This window comes from Uloborus diversus, chromosome 5 (assembly GCF_026930045.1).
Source record: "Uloborus diversus isolate 005 chromosome 5, Udiv.v.3.1, whole genome shotgun sequence".
NCBI lineage: Eukaryota > Metazoa > Arthropoda > Arachnida > Araneae > Uloboridae > Uloborus > Uloborus diversus.
The window spans coordinates 33,875,239-33,894,913 of record NC_072735.1 but is presented as its reverse complement, the minus strand read 5'-3'; the positions used below and the strand labels follow the sequence as shown (position 1 = coordinate 33,894,913).

At 30.1% G+C, this 19,675-nt stretch overlaps 1 protein-coding gene across 2 annotated transcripts in view; it reads right to left on the bottom strand.

Moving 5' to 3' along the window:
* Positions 1-19,675, bottom strand: part of LOC129223381 (calmodulin-like) — a 311,700-nt gene that overhangs the window by 218,397 nt on the left and 73,628 nt on the right. The window contains exon 1 of one of the 2 annotated variants that reach the window (XM_054857961.1): positions 2,500-2,799. The exons of the other annotated variant lie outside the window; for it this stretch is intronic. Within the exon in view, the coding sequence (XP_054713936.1) occupies positions 2,500-2,514 (15 nt within the window). The 5' untranslated portion in view covers positions 2,515-2,799. Of the gene's footprint in view, positions 1-2,499; positions 2,800-19,675 lie in introns of those variants that run through there. 2 annotated transcript variants of the gene reach the window in all.

Sequence of the window (19,675 nt, the reverse complement as noted above, 5' to 3'; positions counted from 1 at the left end):
GGTAAATCCCCCCCTCCCAGGAAAAATATTCTGTGATGTACTCTGATTGCTCACCTTCTCGTCATAAACTCTCCAAAACAGTTAAGAAAACTCCGGTTCAAAAGCAAGGTTTAAAAATTCATATAAACATAAGGAATTGATTGCGCATCAGAAGCACTTCTCTGCGTAGTAAATGGGATGTTCTAAAAATAAATCCGAAATGAAACGTATTGAAAATTGGAGAGGTTCATAAAAAGAGACTGAATTATATATAAATGCGTTTTTTATGATAAAAATGCCACGTTTGAAATTAAAAAAAATAATAAAGTTACGTGACAAAAAACAATCCAAAATTTAAATGTAGCTAGCAAAAATTTATATTTTAAACGTTTTCATTTTTCTTATTTATGCGAAATGATCTGAATAAAAATTAAACAGATATATACTCATAGAATTATTCAATGGAATGTAAACTTAAACGGTACGTTAAGGCATCAAGAAAAATCTGTTGTAAGAGTTTTTATACTAAGTTGATTTTGCAGTTAATTTAATAAAACAAAACAAGAAGATTCGTTTATTATTATGCTTGATTCATAACAGTTTCCCGGTACAGTTGAGAAAATTAAATGGAGTATTCGTATCAAAAAAATTTAGAAAAAAATACAATAAGATGCAAATTTTTTTACTGTGATTTTGTTACTAATTTAACATCAAAAAAATTTCAATTTAGTTTATACATTTCATCGCTGTTTTAATGTTGCAGTGTGATATTTATGATATTTTAGCTGTCTTCCTTTTGCATAAGTTATTTGGTGATTGTAGCAATTATTAAACCCTCATATTTCTTTTTGTTTTTCTTTATTCGCTTTTTAAAATCTTACTAAGCACTCTTATTTTATGATCAATTTAAGAAGAATACTTTTACTTATAATACAAAAAAAAGTCTTCGGAATAGTTGTTTATTTTGTGTTCCCGAATCTGTCAAACATGAAGTTGATTAAGATTCAGATAACAGAAAAGTTTTAAGTGCCTTAACCCTTGAAGAAGCACAGAAAGAAGTTTAACAGTTTAAAAGAGAACAGGGATAGCTTGATATATGATGATATATATTATCCACGAGCCAAGTACTATTTATATTTATTCTTACTAATACGTTTTACTTTTCAAATCAATATTAAGTACTCTATTTTTAATGTATTTCTCTTATTTAGAAATTTGAAAATTAGTTAACAAACTTTCAGTTTTACAAAGATAAAAGAAGAAAGAATCAAAAAAAAGTCTCTTTCAGCTGACTAGAACACATTTCCAAAATATTGAAAAATATTCTAAATATTTAAAATTCTTCTAAATAACATGGGATAATGTGGGAAAGGAAAGAAAAGTAAGAAACAATAACTGCTGTTATTAATTACTTTTCTTCTTTTAATAAATGCATCTGTTTTTCAGAAACCGATTTCTGAATATTTTGCTCCAAATTTGTAATATCGTCATTCAATGTGCTCTTCGATTTGTAACAAAACAACGGTCCACATTGATCAACCTCGTGGGACGGATGTGACCCGTAGGTTGAGCTACTTTAGTTGATATAAAAGTAGTAATAAGCAATGTTTCATTTGTATGAGAGATTGCGAGAGCTAAGCCCCTGCACTTCTTTTCAATTCTATGAGAACTTTAATAATTTAGACTTAATTCAGGCTGTTTAAGTACAAAACACTGCAAACTACAGCGCAACCACATTTCTTTTGCTAGAAATGAAGCCCTGGTAAAAAATACATCTAAGCAGACTCTAAAAATTTCCATTGACACTTACTGCAAAAAGTGTAATCATTGGCCAATCAAAAAAAAAAAAAAAAAAAACAGTATAAATATTGATCCGTAACTATTCGTCTGATGCAGAAAAATCAGGGGTTTCTCTTGATATTTCATTTTAATTTTTGAGAGCATTTTTTTTTTTTTTTTTGGTCCTCATAATAGAGAATTTATGAAAAAAAGTTGATTAAAAACAAAATAAAGTTTTTGGATCTGAGGTTGTATGCGAAATTTCAAACGAATCTGATCAAAGGGAGTGAGTGAACATTGAGTTGCGCAAAATTTGAACAAGATATAAAATAGAGATTGTGAGTTAATAGTAGGAGTTGAAAATGAATAATCAATAACAATAACTAAATTCAGTGATAAGTAATTCACTATTAGAAGAATCGATTTCTTCCTTTGTGAATGTACATTCATTTTGCAATTATCTGTTTATTCTATTTATTTATATTTTTGAACCTAAAAATGTCAAAATCTTGGAAAATAAATGCTTAAATTCTTTTGAGTATTTTAAGATGCGATTCATTATCATATTTTTATACTTTGTAAGTTAGCATTTGAGTTTAAAAAAGAATTGAATATTTAAAAGTGGACTAAAGAACTTTTCTTATTGTTTTCCCCCCAACAATTTTATCGACTACTTATCTCTGAGAAAATCAACAACTTATCCTAACAAATGCGAGAGAGAGAGTCAACGCAAACACCTACTTTAATTTCTTCCATGTGGTGCTCATGAAGTTCCAAAGAACCACGTTGTACGTATTCCACTCCAAGAACAAAGTGCCGATTCAGAAAGCCCTCGTTGATATGCCGAAGACGAAAAAATAAAATAAAATAAAATAAAAAAGAAAACAAAAACTAACTATTAACGAATCAAGTTTTCTCAGTGCACCGTTCTACTGTGAGCATCTACTTCGTCGGGCACAAACACGAAACATCGCAGGAACAGGAAAGTTTTGACAACCATATCGACTTCAGGATAGTTCTCCGTCCTATCCTGGAACAAGACAGGGTCTCTGCTCTGGACGATTTTGCTCTTGCGTCGTCACGGCCGAAGCCCCACCCCCGCCTGTGTTTGATTGACGTTCGGGATTTTGGACCGTAGCCAAAGTTGAGAACGATAGCGGTTCTTTTTTCTTTGGGAACTAGCGAAAGTTGTTCTGATAGGCGCTTTTTAATATTCGCGATATTGTTGTGTCGGATGTTTATTTTCGTTGTTTGTTGCCCTGGAGCTAGGGTGAAATCACCTGTGTTTCCTTTCTTTATATTTTCCAAATAGATTTCCTAGGCTTGGAATTGGTTTTGTTCAGCTTGATTTGGAGAATAGTTCAACAAAGTAACACTTACTTCTTTATTTATATTATTTAATTCGGCCATTCTAACTAGAGGCGCGCCGATGAGAGGTCACGGGGAGTCTCTGTGACCTTCCAAAAAATTTCCTTATTCGGGAAATTTTGTCTGACGATTCAGCAAAAATATCATTATTAGGTAAAATTTGGAGATCAAGTCGGCAAAATTATTATCAATCGGTGAAATTTGGGGTTCTCTGGCCAAATTATCAACATTCGGCGAAAAATGGAGTTCCATTCGGCAAAATTATCATTGATTAAATCACCCAGTAAATACTTTATTCAAAGTAAAAATACTAAAAATTGAAAGCTGAAGAATAAGAAAGGAAATAAAACAAAACAAAAAAAAAAAGCGACATTTTCATTTTCTGTGAAAGACGTGAATCAGATTTGTTTTTCCTTTTCTTTTATTTTTCTTTTATTTATTTATTTATTTTTCATCATTCATCCATATTCTCGATAAATATATCAACATTACCCAGGAAAAGGAATGAGTTTAATTTGTATATGAAGACAACATTATTAAGTTGTTCAAATATATATATATATATATATATATATATATATATATATATATATATATATATATATATATATATATATTATTTGTGTCAAAAAGAATAAAACTAGAAATTTTATGAGCCTTTCTTTCGTACAAAATTTTTTTCAATCCACTAACATTTATGAAAGTTCTTTAATCAGGAAAAAAATTTCTTAGTTGAGTATTAATAGTGTAAATATGATAGAGAATATAAAATAATGCAGACCATATTAGAAAAAAAAATGATTTAAGTGAGAAACTCAGATGAAATGAAATGCATGGCTACGAACATCAGCCAACAATAAAATAAAATGTGCAGAAGTTTAAAAAAAAAAAAAAAAATCTGCGTCATAAAATTGGATGATCCTCGTGCAAAATGTGAGAATATATATCAATGCCACTCGGATCTCTATTCCCGCTAATATAAATATGAAATCTTCCGATGTAAGTCAACGCCACCTTTAGGCGATATGTTGCATCTGAGCAGTCGATGGTACAATTTCATTGTAGATGCACATTCAACTTTAGTCTCTGTTATTTGTATTGTGATTTCATCTTGTTCAATAAATGTTTCTATAAAATACTTAATTATGCTTTCCCAGCGTGTTAATGCACGGCAAAAAATGGAAAATATAGCTAACACAATATAGCGACATCTCAGTTATCACAACCAGAGACGCAGATGTTATCAACAAACCGGTAGCAAAAGTAAATTTAGCGCACCAATGAGAGTCCACAGCCTCACTGAGATACCATCTGCCACCAGATCGGTTATTGACTATTCCAGACAGATGAGTCCATAACAAGGACGAAACTGTTGTCTCTAGAAGTGATAAGTGGGTTGTCGTTACATTCCACGTACCAATGCTCTACTTGGTATTTCTATATCGTAGACACGCATTCATAAATGGGTTCTTGAGCACAGCATTAAAGACACTAGGACACTGTGTAAGCAATTATAATATAATCTTACTGAAGTCATTCAACTAATTGACGTAACAATTCCATTGATAATAACAAAACTTAATGACTGAGAGAAATATTCAGCAAACAAAAAAAAGTTTCTAAAAATTCTAATAAAATAGAGGCAAATTTTGATAGGTAACTAAAAATTCCGAAAGCCAAAGATCATTTCAATATTATCAAGTAAAAGTGCAAAGAAATAGGAACAAGTTCTTGATAGTTCAAGTAAAACATCAAGTGACTGATTTAAAAAAATCTTATTTGTGAAAGAAAAATACATATGATGAAGAAAAAAGTTCAATGACAGAGAAAAAGACCTGATGTCTACAAAAATAAGTTCTAATAAGTAAGTTCTAAAATCTTAAAAGCTATATAAGAATGTCCAAAGAAAGAAAGGGAGTCCTAAAGGCGGAGAAAAAAAAAAGATCGTAATGAGGGAAAGAAAAGTACAGTCGGATAGGAGAAAGATGCTACTGACTGAGGGAAAAATTCCCTATCATGTAGGAGAAATGTTAATTTCTGAAGAAAACATTAGGGTAAAATTCTTTAAATGTATGATTAAGGGGAAAACTTTATGAAAAAGTTTTCCCCTTGAAAAACTCAAGAAAAAGAGCCTAATGACTCAGGAGAAGTCTCAGCGGCACAGGCAAAAATATCTACATAAGTCTTGAAAAAGTAGGAATAATATAATTCGCGAAGGAAGCGTTCCATTATCCAGAAGAAAAATCCTAATGAGTAGGATTGCAGGTTTGTCACGGAAAAAAGAGATCAAAATTGGCGGGGAATTTTGCGTACTATTCGCGGGAGCACAAATGCAATAAAAAGCGATGTCCGCAATGAAATCATAGTATAAATACCAAAACGTATCACAAAGTTTTTTCTATGATTTTATGTCGTACTGTTAAGTTTTTATTTTAACTTACAGGGTTTTGGAACACAATTTCATGGAACAAAATTTGCGATTATTATAACACAGTTTCGATATTACACGGTTTGGATGTAACACAATTTTACAATATCGAATGTCATTTTTGTTTCAATTCACAAATAAAAAAAAACACACAGAAAATAAGGTTAAGGAAAATTTGGCAAACGATAAATAAAAAAATGTAGCAATAGAATAATTAAATTAATTTCATTTTTTCGTGATAGTTGCTCAGACAAACTATTGCTGCTGAGATTCTCTGATATCCTTTTTGATATTATACGTTTAGTTCTTTGTAAATGAAGTTGATAAAGTTTTTTCTTTTTCTTCTTTTTTAAATTTTAATTTTTAGTTTTTTAATTTTTTTATGCAAGTAAATAGCGTGTTTTGTCATTAAATTGTAACCTTTGCCGACAATCGTTCAATTTTATTCGAGATAAAAACCTTTTATGTGTGAACAATCCTTGTGCTTCATCGCGTTTCCGAGAATAACTGAAATACAGCTCACCGATTTCTATCTAAATTTTTAGATATTCAACTGGATTTTTTTTTCTAAACTGCCAAATTTTTTTTGGCTACAAAATGTTATTAGCTATAAATTGCTATCCTTTGCGTATGCGGAGTGAAAAAATAATTGTTTTAAATTTTTCATATTTCACTGAATTTTTAATATTATTATTTCAAATTTTAGAAAATGGTTCTCTTGTATATGCTGTCAAGTTTTCTGAGAGTTTCGTAAGGTTTGAAGGAAAACTCTGCGTTTTATGAGCCAAAATATTGGGGACAAAACTGATGTTTTAAAAGGAATGCCAATATATTAGTGAACATGAATGATACTTTCACGAAAATCTATACTAATTATTGTACATAATAAGTTAACTACTTTCTGAAATTTACAGCTTGTTCCTAGTTATTTACAATGAAGTATGATCAAAACTCAATTTTGTTTCTTCAATTTCTTGCTGGTCCCCTTAATGCATTGGGATCAAATTTTTTTGTTGAAAGATGTCTGCTGAAGCATATATTTTATGTGACAACCGTTGCAGAATAATTCTGCTGTGAGCAGGTAATAGGCAGTAACTGCAACATTTTAATTTTTTTTTCTTTGGATTTTTGTCATCTATTATACGTTAGCTTTATTGAACAAGCTTGCTTTTTTGCTTTTTTCCGCTGAACAAAACACGCGAAAAAAGCGTCTAATTCCAACATTTTCTCATCGTTAGTAATGAATACAAACTGCGTTTCTTCAAATGCCTCGAAAACTCATTTCTGCAGATACTGCAATTTACCTGCCCGCGGCAGAATTGTTCTCTTATCAGTCGAAAAATTCTTGAAATGAGAACTTTCGTATTTGATGCAGTTTTTGTATGCCACTGTATATACACGTATACTGAGTGTATTGAGACGTGTTCAATTGAAATAGAACGGTTCCCTAACATAAATTAGAGATCTTAGCAGTCTTCTTTTAAAGTCTTCGTTTTTTAATTTTAATTTTGGCTATTAATTTGCATTTTTGCATTCACTATTAATATTATTTCTATTTTATTTTTTATTTATTTTTTTATTTGATTTTTTTATTTATTATTTAATTGAAGGTAGTTTGAGTAGAAAAACAACGTTCGGAATTTCTCTTTTTGACTTAGCATTTCGTATAATTGATTAATCTAAAGGAACGTGAGTCCAATTATAAATGGCAAACAACAAAAGTAGAAGGGTGAATAGGAATAAATTAGTTTGAAGAATAATCCAGCTTCTAGAATGAAAATAAGTAAAGCTGTTTTTGAAGTAATTGTACTGTTGTTTTATTATTTTGCAACAATTCTTTACTTGCAATGTAAAAATAACGAATCGTCCTATTATGCTCTGTTATGCATAATGCATTTTCTCCAAGTTATTCGCAAAATACTAATTTCTTCAAATTATTTAATTTTAACTGGAGAATGATGTTCAAGATTTTTCACCCACAATTGTATGAAAATGTTAAGTTCTGTATAAACCTCAATAAATTTCTTTTGCCGATCATTTCGAATAGACCAATTTCCACCGATTGATTGGCCAAATACTTTTTAAATTTTGAATTACATTAAGTATCCCCAAAATTAAAGACTATGTTGAATAAGCTCATAAACTGTAAATAAATGAAGTTTTGCACAACAAAAAGGAACATGTCATTGTACGTAAATTAATAATAATAATAATTTAAAAAAAAGAAATAAAAGACGTTGAATCATTTATTCAAAAAATATTTATTGAGTTATTGCGCATACGTATATATATATATATATATATATATATATATATATATATATATATATATTGGTTGCGTTCGACGAGCACGACCGGAAGCGACCGGTTAGTTAATCACGTGACAACTAATGATCACGTGCTCCAATCCACCAATCAACAGCTTAAAATGGTGATCGGTGAGGTAACCGATAGATGATAGAACGCTGCGGTTTGTAACCGGTTACTTACCGGTCGACCGGGGAGTTCGGTCGAACGCAACCATTGTCATGAACATGAACATATGACTGTTTTTGTAGAAGATAATGAGGGTTTTTTATACGTGGGTCGGTCAGTTTCACCTATCCCCAAAATGTGAGAGGGAGTATTCCGATTCAAACTTTTTTTTTTGTTATTCAGTTGTTTTTGTATTTACTGTTCATGCATACAATTACATCCTACATTTTATAATTTTCGTTTAAAATCTCTACCTTATTCGTTGAACAAAAATTTTAGTATTATTAAATATGTTTCGATTTTTTGAATCTTCATGAACACTTGAAGCAATGTTTTTTTTTTTTTTACATTTTGTTGTCTACTCTATATTGATTTGCACATCTATGGTACATACAATGATGCACGCAGTTCAATTCTCTATACTTTTCTCTACACCCTATCTTTATCATCACGCTTTAAGATGGCATTATAATTTTCGTTAAGATGGAAAACCTGAATTAAATGGCTACGAATAAAGAAAAAAAGGTCAACTAACTAAAAGTCTGTAGACAACAGCTTACTAACGAAATATTTCAACTTTCATGTCTAGTCAACAGCAAAATAAAATTTTATCATCAACAATTTAAAAAAAAAATAAAAAGTAGTTTATAGAAACTAAATAACATTTTGAAACATAATATATATATATATATATATATATATATATATATATATATATATATATATATATATATATATATATATATATATATATATATATATATATATATATATATATATTGCTTACCGTTGCATAGCTACTTGCAATCTTCAAACACGGTTCTTTCAAGAATGGGGAAAGAGCAGATAAAAGTAAGATAAAATTGTAGTCTGATTTCGAACAACTATTCACTAATTAGTTTCACGTCCTTATAACAGTATATTAGGAAAGACATATTTTCAAAGTTCTATGTTTGTTCTATATTCACATGCACAAGTTTTGTACTTGAGGATTAATTTTACTCCCCAAAACATGCGTTTTAATTTTAATTAATAAAACATTTGTTTTAAAAGTTGCAGTAAAATTAATCATATAATTTGTGTACACATTTAGGTTAAGATGAAACTTTTTGAAAGTTGTTTTAAAAGAAAAGACTTGAAATTCTCTCAAGCTGTGAGTAAAATCAGTTGAAAAAACGGTTTTGAATTTAAATTTTATTGCACGTATGAATTTGACAAGTAATTTGCTTAAGTTACTGTTTTACATTGTTCATATCTTCCTTCAAATTATGGTGAGAACTGCATAAAAAATGAGAAGAAAATCGATAAAATATCCCATTGCACTAAAATTCCTGCAGATTGTTTAGAAATTTAAATTTCAAAACAAATAAATTAATACTATATGCAATATAGTAGCAAATAATCACGACATGTTTTTTATTATGACGTCTTGTCTTTAAGAGAAAAAATCAGTAACTATTTCTTAAACAATGTTTTACTGCTTTCGATATTAATTGCTGCTAAGTGTGATTTTTGTTAAATATGGCTGTTTTTAAACATCAATAATATCTCTTTCTCTTTCTTTTACGCACAGGCACACATTCATACATACAATATCAAAAAAAAACCTCCTTAAATTCCTTTTTGAGGATTTCATTTCTGTTTTGAAAAAATAAACGACTTTTTTGCTTCATCATTTCATCACACCAATTTGATTATTCAAATAACAAGAATAATATCGCACTATAATTTAAAATCGCAGTTGTAAACGAATATTAACTAATAAATGTAACAAAATGAGCAATTGTTTAATCAAAGCAATTGAGTTTCAAATAAAAGTTAGTTTAAATGAAACATTTTAAGATTATATTATGCTGAAAAAAGTAGCGGCCTTTTCAATTATTTCATTACTTTCTACAAACTAAAATGTCTCCTTAACCTTTGAAATTCATTAATTCTTTCCTCCGATATTTCACTTTTTTTTCTGAAAGACAATTAACTTACCGTCGTTTTTTAAATTATAAAAAGATTACCTAATTTGCCACAAAATTATAGCTTTAAAAATGTATTTTAACTACATATAGTACATTAACAACGTTTGTATTTGCTCACATTGAAAAAAACCTAGATTTTTTTTTTTTTTTTTTTTTTTTTTTTGTATCATATCGAATATCAATAGACGTCGCTCAAGAAATTATCTAGCAATTTATAATGCACTTAATCAAATACTATGATCAATAATTTTAATGTTTTACGCTCTTTAAGAAATTTCATGAGTGGTACAAGTTTCAATTTTAGTAATCTAACATCAGAGATAATTCTGAAATTTATTTGAAAACCAAATACTTTGGTTTTTGTTCATTATTTACGAAAACAACTCAGTTTGAATATTTACAAGCTGTTATTTAGTCAGCACAATAATCATTTTAGCTCCAGTAATATGTTGTACCCCATTTCGAAGCATCTGGGTAAGTTTGGTAAATATATGCATTAAATTTTAACCTTTTACAATATTCGAGGCAATTCGGCCTAAAAGCTAATGGCATCTTTACTTGAGAAGGGTTATACTACAGCCAGAAGGTACCTTTCAACTAAGAGCTCTAAATTTCTGAAAAGTAGTTTTATATTTTAAGCACGGAGATCTTGGACAGTTTAATGCAGAGCTTTTAAGTGATGCGTTTGGTCGGGTCCTTTGTTTAGGCTTCTAACTATTGTTACGTGCATTTAGAAAATAATACAAACTACAATAAAAAAATATAAAGATTAGATTAACACTTTTTTTCAGTTTATAACTAATTTATCGCTTACGAATATCTCAGTGCAAACAAGGAAATTGCTTAAAACATTTTTTCTTTAAAAGCATGCTAATGTTTTAATTTATAGTTTTGAATATATTGTTTTTTGTAATTAAAAGAAAGACTATGTGTATAAGTGTACGTAAGTTAATGTAAAACTGACAAACAGTCTGGTTCAGTTTCAGAGATTTTCTTTCTTTATAAATAAATACAATACGATTTTTTTGAAAAAAATTGATTTCTTTTTGACTACCAAACAATGTCTAAAAATATACGATAATCTATATATGTGAAAAAGACTGTAGGTATGTATGCCTATGTTCCTTATACAAATCTACAGCTTATCAGATCATGGCCAATTTTGGGCAAAGAGGTCCTTTGATTCTCCGGAAATTTTATGCTATTTTTTTTTTCTTTTATTTAAGCCTGATTGTTGAATATGCGTTACTTGATGCAACCTTTATTTTCGATGTAGATCGTACAATAACGCGATTAGTGACACATAAAATAATACAGGGAGTCCAAAAAATCCTTGACACATTTAAAAAAATCATAGAAAACCAACAAATTGTCGTATGAATTTACGGTTTGCACCATAATACTTCACAAGTTCAAGAGTTTTTAAGACATCGGAAAAAAATAAAGGGGGGGGGGGGAGGGAGAAAAAAAAGAAGAAGAAAAAGGCATTTCGCAGCCAGGGTGTCAATATATGCTATGCATGTAATTCTTCGTTTAGTAATTTTCATTTCTTTTTGCGTTTTCCCATGTCAACAAAAACGATTTAAAAGTAACATTTAAATCGTTTTTGTTGACATGGGAAAACGCAAAAAGGAATGAAAATTACTAAACGAAGAATTACAAGCATAGCATATACTTATACCCTGGCTGCGAAATGCCTTTTTTCTTCTTCTTTTATTCCCCTTTTCATTTTTTAACCCGATGTCATAAAAACTCTTGAACCTGTGAAGTATTATGGTGCAAACTGCAAATTCATACGACAATTTGTTGGTTTTCTATGAATTTTTTTAATGTGTCAAGGACTTTTCGGACACCCTGTATTCTTAAGGACATCCTTTCATGCAGTGTTTAAACAACTTGAAATGACTTGGCCACAAATAGTTTGTTATTATTTTAAGAAACACAGTAGAAAGTCAATTGACCAATATGATTGGGACTAGACCTCCACGTTAAATTGGAAATTCCGAATAAAAGAGAGTACTTAGAAAAGAAAAGAAAAAAAAACTGTAAGGAGACAGCCGCCACACTTTAACTCTGGATTTGAACATGTATACATTTGCAAACCACTACGTGGGATGATTTTACTTACACTTTACTTTAATAAATATAAACTAAGAATTTAATTTAAAAAAACATTACACGAGTCAGAAAATGCGATGTAAGTTTTATACGTTATTAGTAAATTTTAATCGTTATATTGTAGTAGTATAGCAGTTAACTTTGCTGCTTGTTTTCTAACTTTAATTTTAAACTATTATTATTATTTCAAATTTTAAACATAAATGCTAAATTAAAAGAATATACTTCACAAAAAACCATACCTAACTTTCAGATTCTATCATTTCGAACTAAATAGCACTTTAAAAATTAGAATCATTTAGTGTTCTGAAATTTACTCGAGGATTTGCAAAAACAAATTAAATGGTGGAAATGTAATCATAATTCAGTGCCTGTAGCAGGAATGGCTGCTTCTGCTACGTTGAAGTGATTTTGTTCATTTGACGAAACATTGTAACTTAAAGAAACCGATCTCGGTTAAACCGAGTTCCGGTTAAAGCAGTTCCGGCTAATTCAGGTTCCGATATATCTATTATCGTTTGAACATTTTAGTTTGAAAAATTGTCTCAATGTATCCCTACTTCCACACATTTTGAACAGTAAAAAGTATAAAAATCTGCATTATGTTACAAGTGTAAAAAAAGTACGTTTTACAGACGTACACAAAGAAACTATTCAATGTAAATCCGAAAAACGGTGTCAAGTATTTCACAGTTAAGTTTCTGCTTTGTTGTATTGCATCGCAATTTGTGTTTTTCCATTTAATAAGGAAATGTTTTAAAAATTATCTAAATAAATTATTTGACAGGCGTACATTGTTAATTGACAAAAATAAATAAATAAAAACGACATCTTTTTGCTTATGCAAAAAATTTAAAAATAAGCTCTTTACTTTATAATGAGTAAAACATTATTGAACACACATGATTTTGAAAAAAAAAAACAGTGATTTTAAACATATTAGTAACTTTATTGAAGCGTAAAAATAATTGTGAATAAGAGAGTCTTTTTCAGCCATATTCATTAAGAAATAGCAGATCTTACTAACCATTAAGGAACATTTCAGTTTTAAAAAGTTTGAACTCACATTTTAATTAACGGCTGCAATTAATTTAAAGGAAGAAGTAATTAATTGGAGTTAATTTTAGAGAGATAAATATATCTTTTGGAATTAATTTAGTAGTAGCCGATGCTGTTACATTCGTCTTAAAAAATCTTTTTCTAATTTTGGGTTCTTTTTATAGAACGTCTTTTGGTAGAAATTTAGAGAAAAACGAAATTTTACAATAATTCGAAGCATTTAATAACCTAAAAGTACTTTTTAAAATTTTAAATGGTTTACTTTTATTTTTACATAAAATGCTGTAAGTATTGCATTTAAACAATCAAATTCCTTAATTTGAAGGAAATATTCCGGTATTTTTTAAAGCTTTATGTGGACAATATTTCTGCGTTTACAGCCAGAATTTTACAATAAAGCAGTTTATTATTTCTTGTGTGTGTGTTTTTTTTATTTAAATTTTATTTTAACAGCATTTTTGTTAATGTTAAAACTTCAAGACAAACATTTCAAAGTTTTTTTAAAGAAATATTTTCCTTATTTTTAAAAATAAATGTGACCTCATTTTCATTGATGCATACGTTACTGTGATATGATATCCCAAAATCTATGGTAAATGTCGATAATAGCTGGTGAATATCAACATTTAAACACAAAGGCAGATACATAAGACTGAATATTTCCATTGAGTTACCGGTAAAAGTCGATTTTCTCAACTTTCAATCTTTTACCGTAAGTAAGACATGATATATTTGTTACAGTTATCAGTGAAGCAAATACAGTAATGTCACTTTTGAAAAAAATGTCAAATTAGTAACAATTTTCCACGACAATGCCGGATCTTCGATTTTTCAGATCCGGGGAAAATTTTGGTACTGCCGTCCTTATCTTCTCTCAAGTTTTTTTTTTCTCGAGTTTCAACTCAGTAAAAAACGTTAGTTTGCCCCCCCCCCCCCGTTATCGTCCAAGGCGAGGGTTTGCTTTTTCCTAGATCCGGAACTTCCTATAGATAAAGTCCGTTTAGTTGCAAAAACTACGTTTAAATCTATCAAATATACTCTACAGTCAGTTTTGCTTAGCTACCTGCTTTAGTACGGTTTTGCAAATGAAATTTGCTTTAACTATTAAAAAAATCTGCCGTAGATATTAAAAGTGTGCCTTGTAGAATGAGCTTAAATTTGCAGTATGCGAAAGAGTTTTTTTAATGGAAATTTGCAATATGTAACAGCGACTGATAGCTGATTTTGCAATTAATAACTGTTTCTGTATAGTTGTGAGGTCATGCATTCCAATACCGTGATTCAAGTCATATGTCAGTATGAGGAGATAACATTTCCGGGCTTATTGGCCGTGGTCTAATTGGAGTAGAAATTCCAGACGTTTCGGCTTGCTTTGCTGCAGCCATCATCAGTGGTTTGAGTTTGGTAAGACCACATCCAATTAGACCACGGCCAATAAGCCCGGAAATGTTATCTCCTCATATTGACGCCGGTCGTGAAAGCCTTAAACAGTATTCAAGTCATATGTCGTCAGTGATTCAATGAAATACTCAGAATGGAGACGCCTACCTGTGAAAAAAACCTGTAAAAAAATCCTTATATTTTACGGTAACAAGTACTGGGATTCATGTTGCCTGTACTTTATACCGTTAAATATGATCTTACAGTAAAGTTTTACGGTAGAAAAAGAAGAATACTATGGTTATTTCACAGAATAGATTTAAAAAAAATCAAGCAGCGGGGTTTGAACCTGTATCTCATTGATCGCAGTACTGCGTTTTAGCCACTGCACCGAATGGGGTTCAAGGAAAGACGCTTCATACTATCAATCACGTGGTGTACTGACTCTTCAATGTTTACTTTCTCCGGAAAACAAAATACTGTAAAAGCCGTCTGCACTGTAAACACTCCATTTAACAGTAATATTTTCCCTAAAATTTTCTTGAAGTTTTAATAGAGCATAAAAAAGCACCTTCTGTGAGAATTAGAAAACCAGGTAAGTTGTTTTAACTTCCCAGTTCTCTAATGAACACCGAGATAAAAGCCGCGCTTATGTAGTACTAAGCAACATCAAAAAGACAATAAGAAGTCAAAGAGTTAAAACAAAGCCAAAAAGTTGTAGTGTGATGATTGTGGTCACATTCCCAATAACTGTAACACAAGTATGTTTTATTAAAAGCTTTTTTTTTTTTTTTGTCAAATATAGTAGATTTTCCTAATTTGCAATCCTCCTTTTTGTATTGGTCTACAAATGTCTTTTTATCGTGGTTTCTAGTTACAAATTACAGTGCTAGCCTAATTATTAGACTAAAGAGGGTTTTTTTTGTACACTATTTGCACTAAAAAACTATTTATTTTACTGTTAAAGTACAGTACATACTGTACAATGATTATTACGTTATTTTAGCATAATTTAATGTTTGCAGGTGGCAGCACTGTCTACTTTGTTTATGTTCTTTGTTTATCTACCTACCAGGAACATACCCTCAATCAGCTTAAACAGTTTAGTTCTTTTTATTAGTGTGCTCTGTTATATTTAAAGTTAGTTTTAGGTAATTAGTGAGTACGTGTATGTGAGTATATATAATGCCAAAAAGACTTAAAATGCTCATCAAGAACAAGGGAATGCATACTAAATACTAGATAATTATTTCACTGTTCGTTAATGTGTCTATAGTTATGTAATCAATAAAGAATTTGCTTTTAAAACAGTCTTAGTCTAATAATTTGGCTCGCACTGTAGATTTTTTGCAAAAGTTATCACATTTTTGTAGCAATTAGCAGAAAACGTCTGCAAATAAATGTTGCATTCCAATCATCGCACTCTGTATATGATGAACCAACTAAAAAGTTAGAAATAAATAAATAACTTTGTGCGGAATTGTATCTGGCAATCAACAACGTTTTGACGCACAAAATTAGCAGATTACTGCATACATTTCATACAAAAGCTCACTATTTGCATTGAAAAAGAGGCTCCCTGACACCTCGAAAGACTTGTATGCACTAATCTGCTAATTTTGTGCTGCAAAACGTTGTTGATTACCAGGTATAACCAAGAAATTGTTTCAAAGAAATTAAAACGAAGATTTTGAAATGGTGCTTCAATTATTCAGCTCAGAAACAATTAATGCGCAGGAAATGTATGCTTTTGTTTACCATTATCCAGAAATGCAAGCCGAGAAAAAAGTGGAACGATTGGTTTGAAGACTGCTAACTTCGTTTTCAAACTGGAATCATGATAGATTTAACACAGTAAATTACGAGAAAAGTTTCTTTTCTCATGTGGTTTTTTTTTCCCCCAAAGAAAAGAACATAAACAGTTCAAGAGCAGCAGCCAGCTGTCTAATAAGTCGATATCTGGAATCAGTTTAGCAACAATTAATACACATGAAATGTGTACTCATTTCATTTATCATTGTCCAGAGATGCTAACTGAGAAAAAAGTGGAACGATTGGTTTGAAAACTGCTAACTTTCGTCTTCAAACTGGAATCATGATAGATTTAACACAGCAAATTACGAGAAAAGCTTCGTTTCATGCGTTTTTTTTTTTTTTTTCTCTCAAAGAAAAGAACAATCGTCTCTAAGAAAAGAACATAAACAGCTCAAGAGCAGCAGCCAGCTGTCTAATAAGTCGATATCTGGAATCGGGTGTCAAGTCATGACTCAAGAGTTGCGTGTCCTCTCAGTGGCGCAAGTTTTTACGATTCAGTTCTAACATCGCAAACTATGTTATTTAGCGTTGAGTATTCATTTTGGCTTCTCAGTAACGTAAGAAGCGGCGAATTTGATCACTTCCCGTCATGCGCTTGTGATTTATACTGTAATTATGATACAAGGCAAAAGTAATCATTGTCCAAAGTTTATTTCTGTTTCACGTAAATGCACTAGCCCAATTGCATGAAAGACAAAAGGCGAAATGTGAACGTCTTCAAGTTTTAAGAATATGTATACGAATAAAAGCACTACAAAAGGGGAAAAACAACTTGCATGATTTTTTTTTAAAGACCTTTTCTTAAAAAAAAAAAAAAAAAGTTGTTATTTTAAAACTTTTGTGCGCATTTTAAAATGTGGTAACGTGTAAACAATGTGGAGAGATGCCCCGTAAATTTGTGATGTGCCCCAAAATGTTTGAGCACGCCCCTGGGTGTGAGTCACAAAACGTTGCATTTGGTGCTGCATCTCGATGAATATTTGGCCGTTCCAATGTTAAATCTTTTGTGTTTAAATTGTTTTTTCATGCTTGTGTCTTCCCCAAATGCCATCTAGAGACCTGTAAACCATATAATAAGCTAGCCTTCATATTTTTTCAACTTTTTTTTTTTTCAGTTCACGCTTTTAATATCTTAAATTTGTATCTTATAATGACCATTTTGGAAGTATGAATCTAGGACTAACGGTTGCAAAAATAGAGGTCTTGCAGGTTAAACGGCAACACGCTGTATATTTTCACTATTAAGGATATCATTTTTTTTAAATGTACCAATCAATAGTTCAAAATGTTATGAGTTTATTGAATTCTCTGATTGAAGACTTTGTTTGCTGCATTTTATGGCATTGTCGAACACAAACCCGGGATTTTTCTTCCTTCCTTAACTAAAAAAAATAAATAAAAAATAAAAATAGATCTATAAATAAAAGCGAGTTAAGTGGTAAATATTCCATAATGTGACCTAAAGCTTTCTTTTAAGCAGTTCAGTTTCGAGTTCCTGCAACAAAAAGCAAATTATAACTTTTTATGCGAATTTAGGCATTCTTCTGCAAAAAAAAAAAAAAAGAAGAAAAGAAAAGAGAAAAAAAGAAAGAAAAAGAAAAGAAGAAATGCACCCTATATGAAACTGAAATAATGAGCGGAAACTATTTGATCCTGGGAAAAAGGATAACAAAAAACATTTTCTACTTTCATTAATCGCAACCAATCTAAAGCAGAAACGAACTGAATATTAAAGATCATTTTGAAAAATGTAATGAGTTTACTTTAGCTAGAACAAATGCTCGGTTACGAAGAAATAAAAGCGAGAGAATCAGTTCTCAGAATTTCAGAAATTTGTTAATTATTTTTCCATTCTTCGTTTTTCAGTAATCTTAACAAAAAATTCGTATTGAAATGAGAGTTTAAGTATAACAATTTATACTACTAAACAATGTAACAATAACTATTTGCCTTTGTAGCAATTTTAAGGAAATTAAAACAATTTAAAAAGCAAAATTTAACGACAGATTAATTTTAAAAGCGACTTTAAAATTGGGTATTTTTTTAAATGAGAGGGAGGGGTAAAGCAAAAAGAAAAATGCTGAACATATTAACTACGACGCTCATTTCTGGCATTCGAAACTGTAGTAGCATATAGTTCCGACATCATATGTTAGTCAAATCAATATTTTTTGTCTTCTTAAGGGAGTCCAGGACACAAAAATCGTCAAATTTTGCAATTTTTTTATCATTTAAAAAACTTCTCCATTTTTTTTCTGCTGAAAAGGACGTTTGAATCTTGTTTCAATCTTAATTAGAACGAAAGATATAATTATTTTTGTTGCATGATTTTAACTAATATTATATTTAACTTTAAAACTTCAAACGCGTTTCTCTCTATGATGCAATTTTTTCTGATTTCTTGCATTCAAACTCTTATTAGTCAGGAACCGATAAAGATAAAGTAATGAAACTTGGAGCATATCTTTTTCAAACAGTTTATTTTAATTTTTATTCGGCGAATTTAAAACAAACGTTTACAGCAAAAATTATGATTTTTTTTTAAGTATCTTCGAATTTTTTAAAATTTTTCTTCAAATATTTTTTTTATTGAATCAATATTTTTAAAATCCCCGAATAAAAATTAAAGCTTAGATATTTGTGCGTAATTTATTTGAAAAAAGTTGAAAATTGAACAAGAATATTTTGAGTTATAGCAATTTTAAGCAACACCATAAAAAAAAATAAAAATAAAAAAAAATCATATTTATGTTATGATTTTGCTTATAAAATAAATGGTAAATCAGTGCAAAAAATTTCAAAACTCTAAAGTATATAATAAAAAGAAATTCAAAATGTGTCCCGGACCCCCTTATCAAAAAAAAACAAGTACCATTCGGATCAATACGTATTCAACTGTGAATATGTTATTTCTACAGGTGATTCAAAATGTGTTATAGAAGCAGTTAGGGATGGTGGAAAACACAAAAACCAAATTAGGCATGGAAGAAGACTGAAAAAAACAGAACAAAAAGGCTATTTATATTTAGGGTAAACAAAGGTGCAGAACCGGCAATGCAAGACTCAGTGGAATTTTTTTTTTTTAGTTATGCTTGGTATTTGGGCAATGCGTCTAATAACATCCTGTACTTCGTGGAAGTCAAAATACTATTCATAACAAGGCTGCATGTACGTGCTTTTATTCTTCATAAAAGTCCACGATTTCGCAAGAAAATGGTTTTCCTTTCCTTTTAATGTGTGTGGTAAAACTTAAAATTTAAAACGATAGACCCGATGCAGTAAATCTTACCCTGCAATTCTT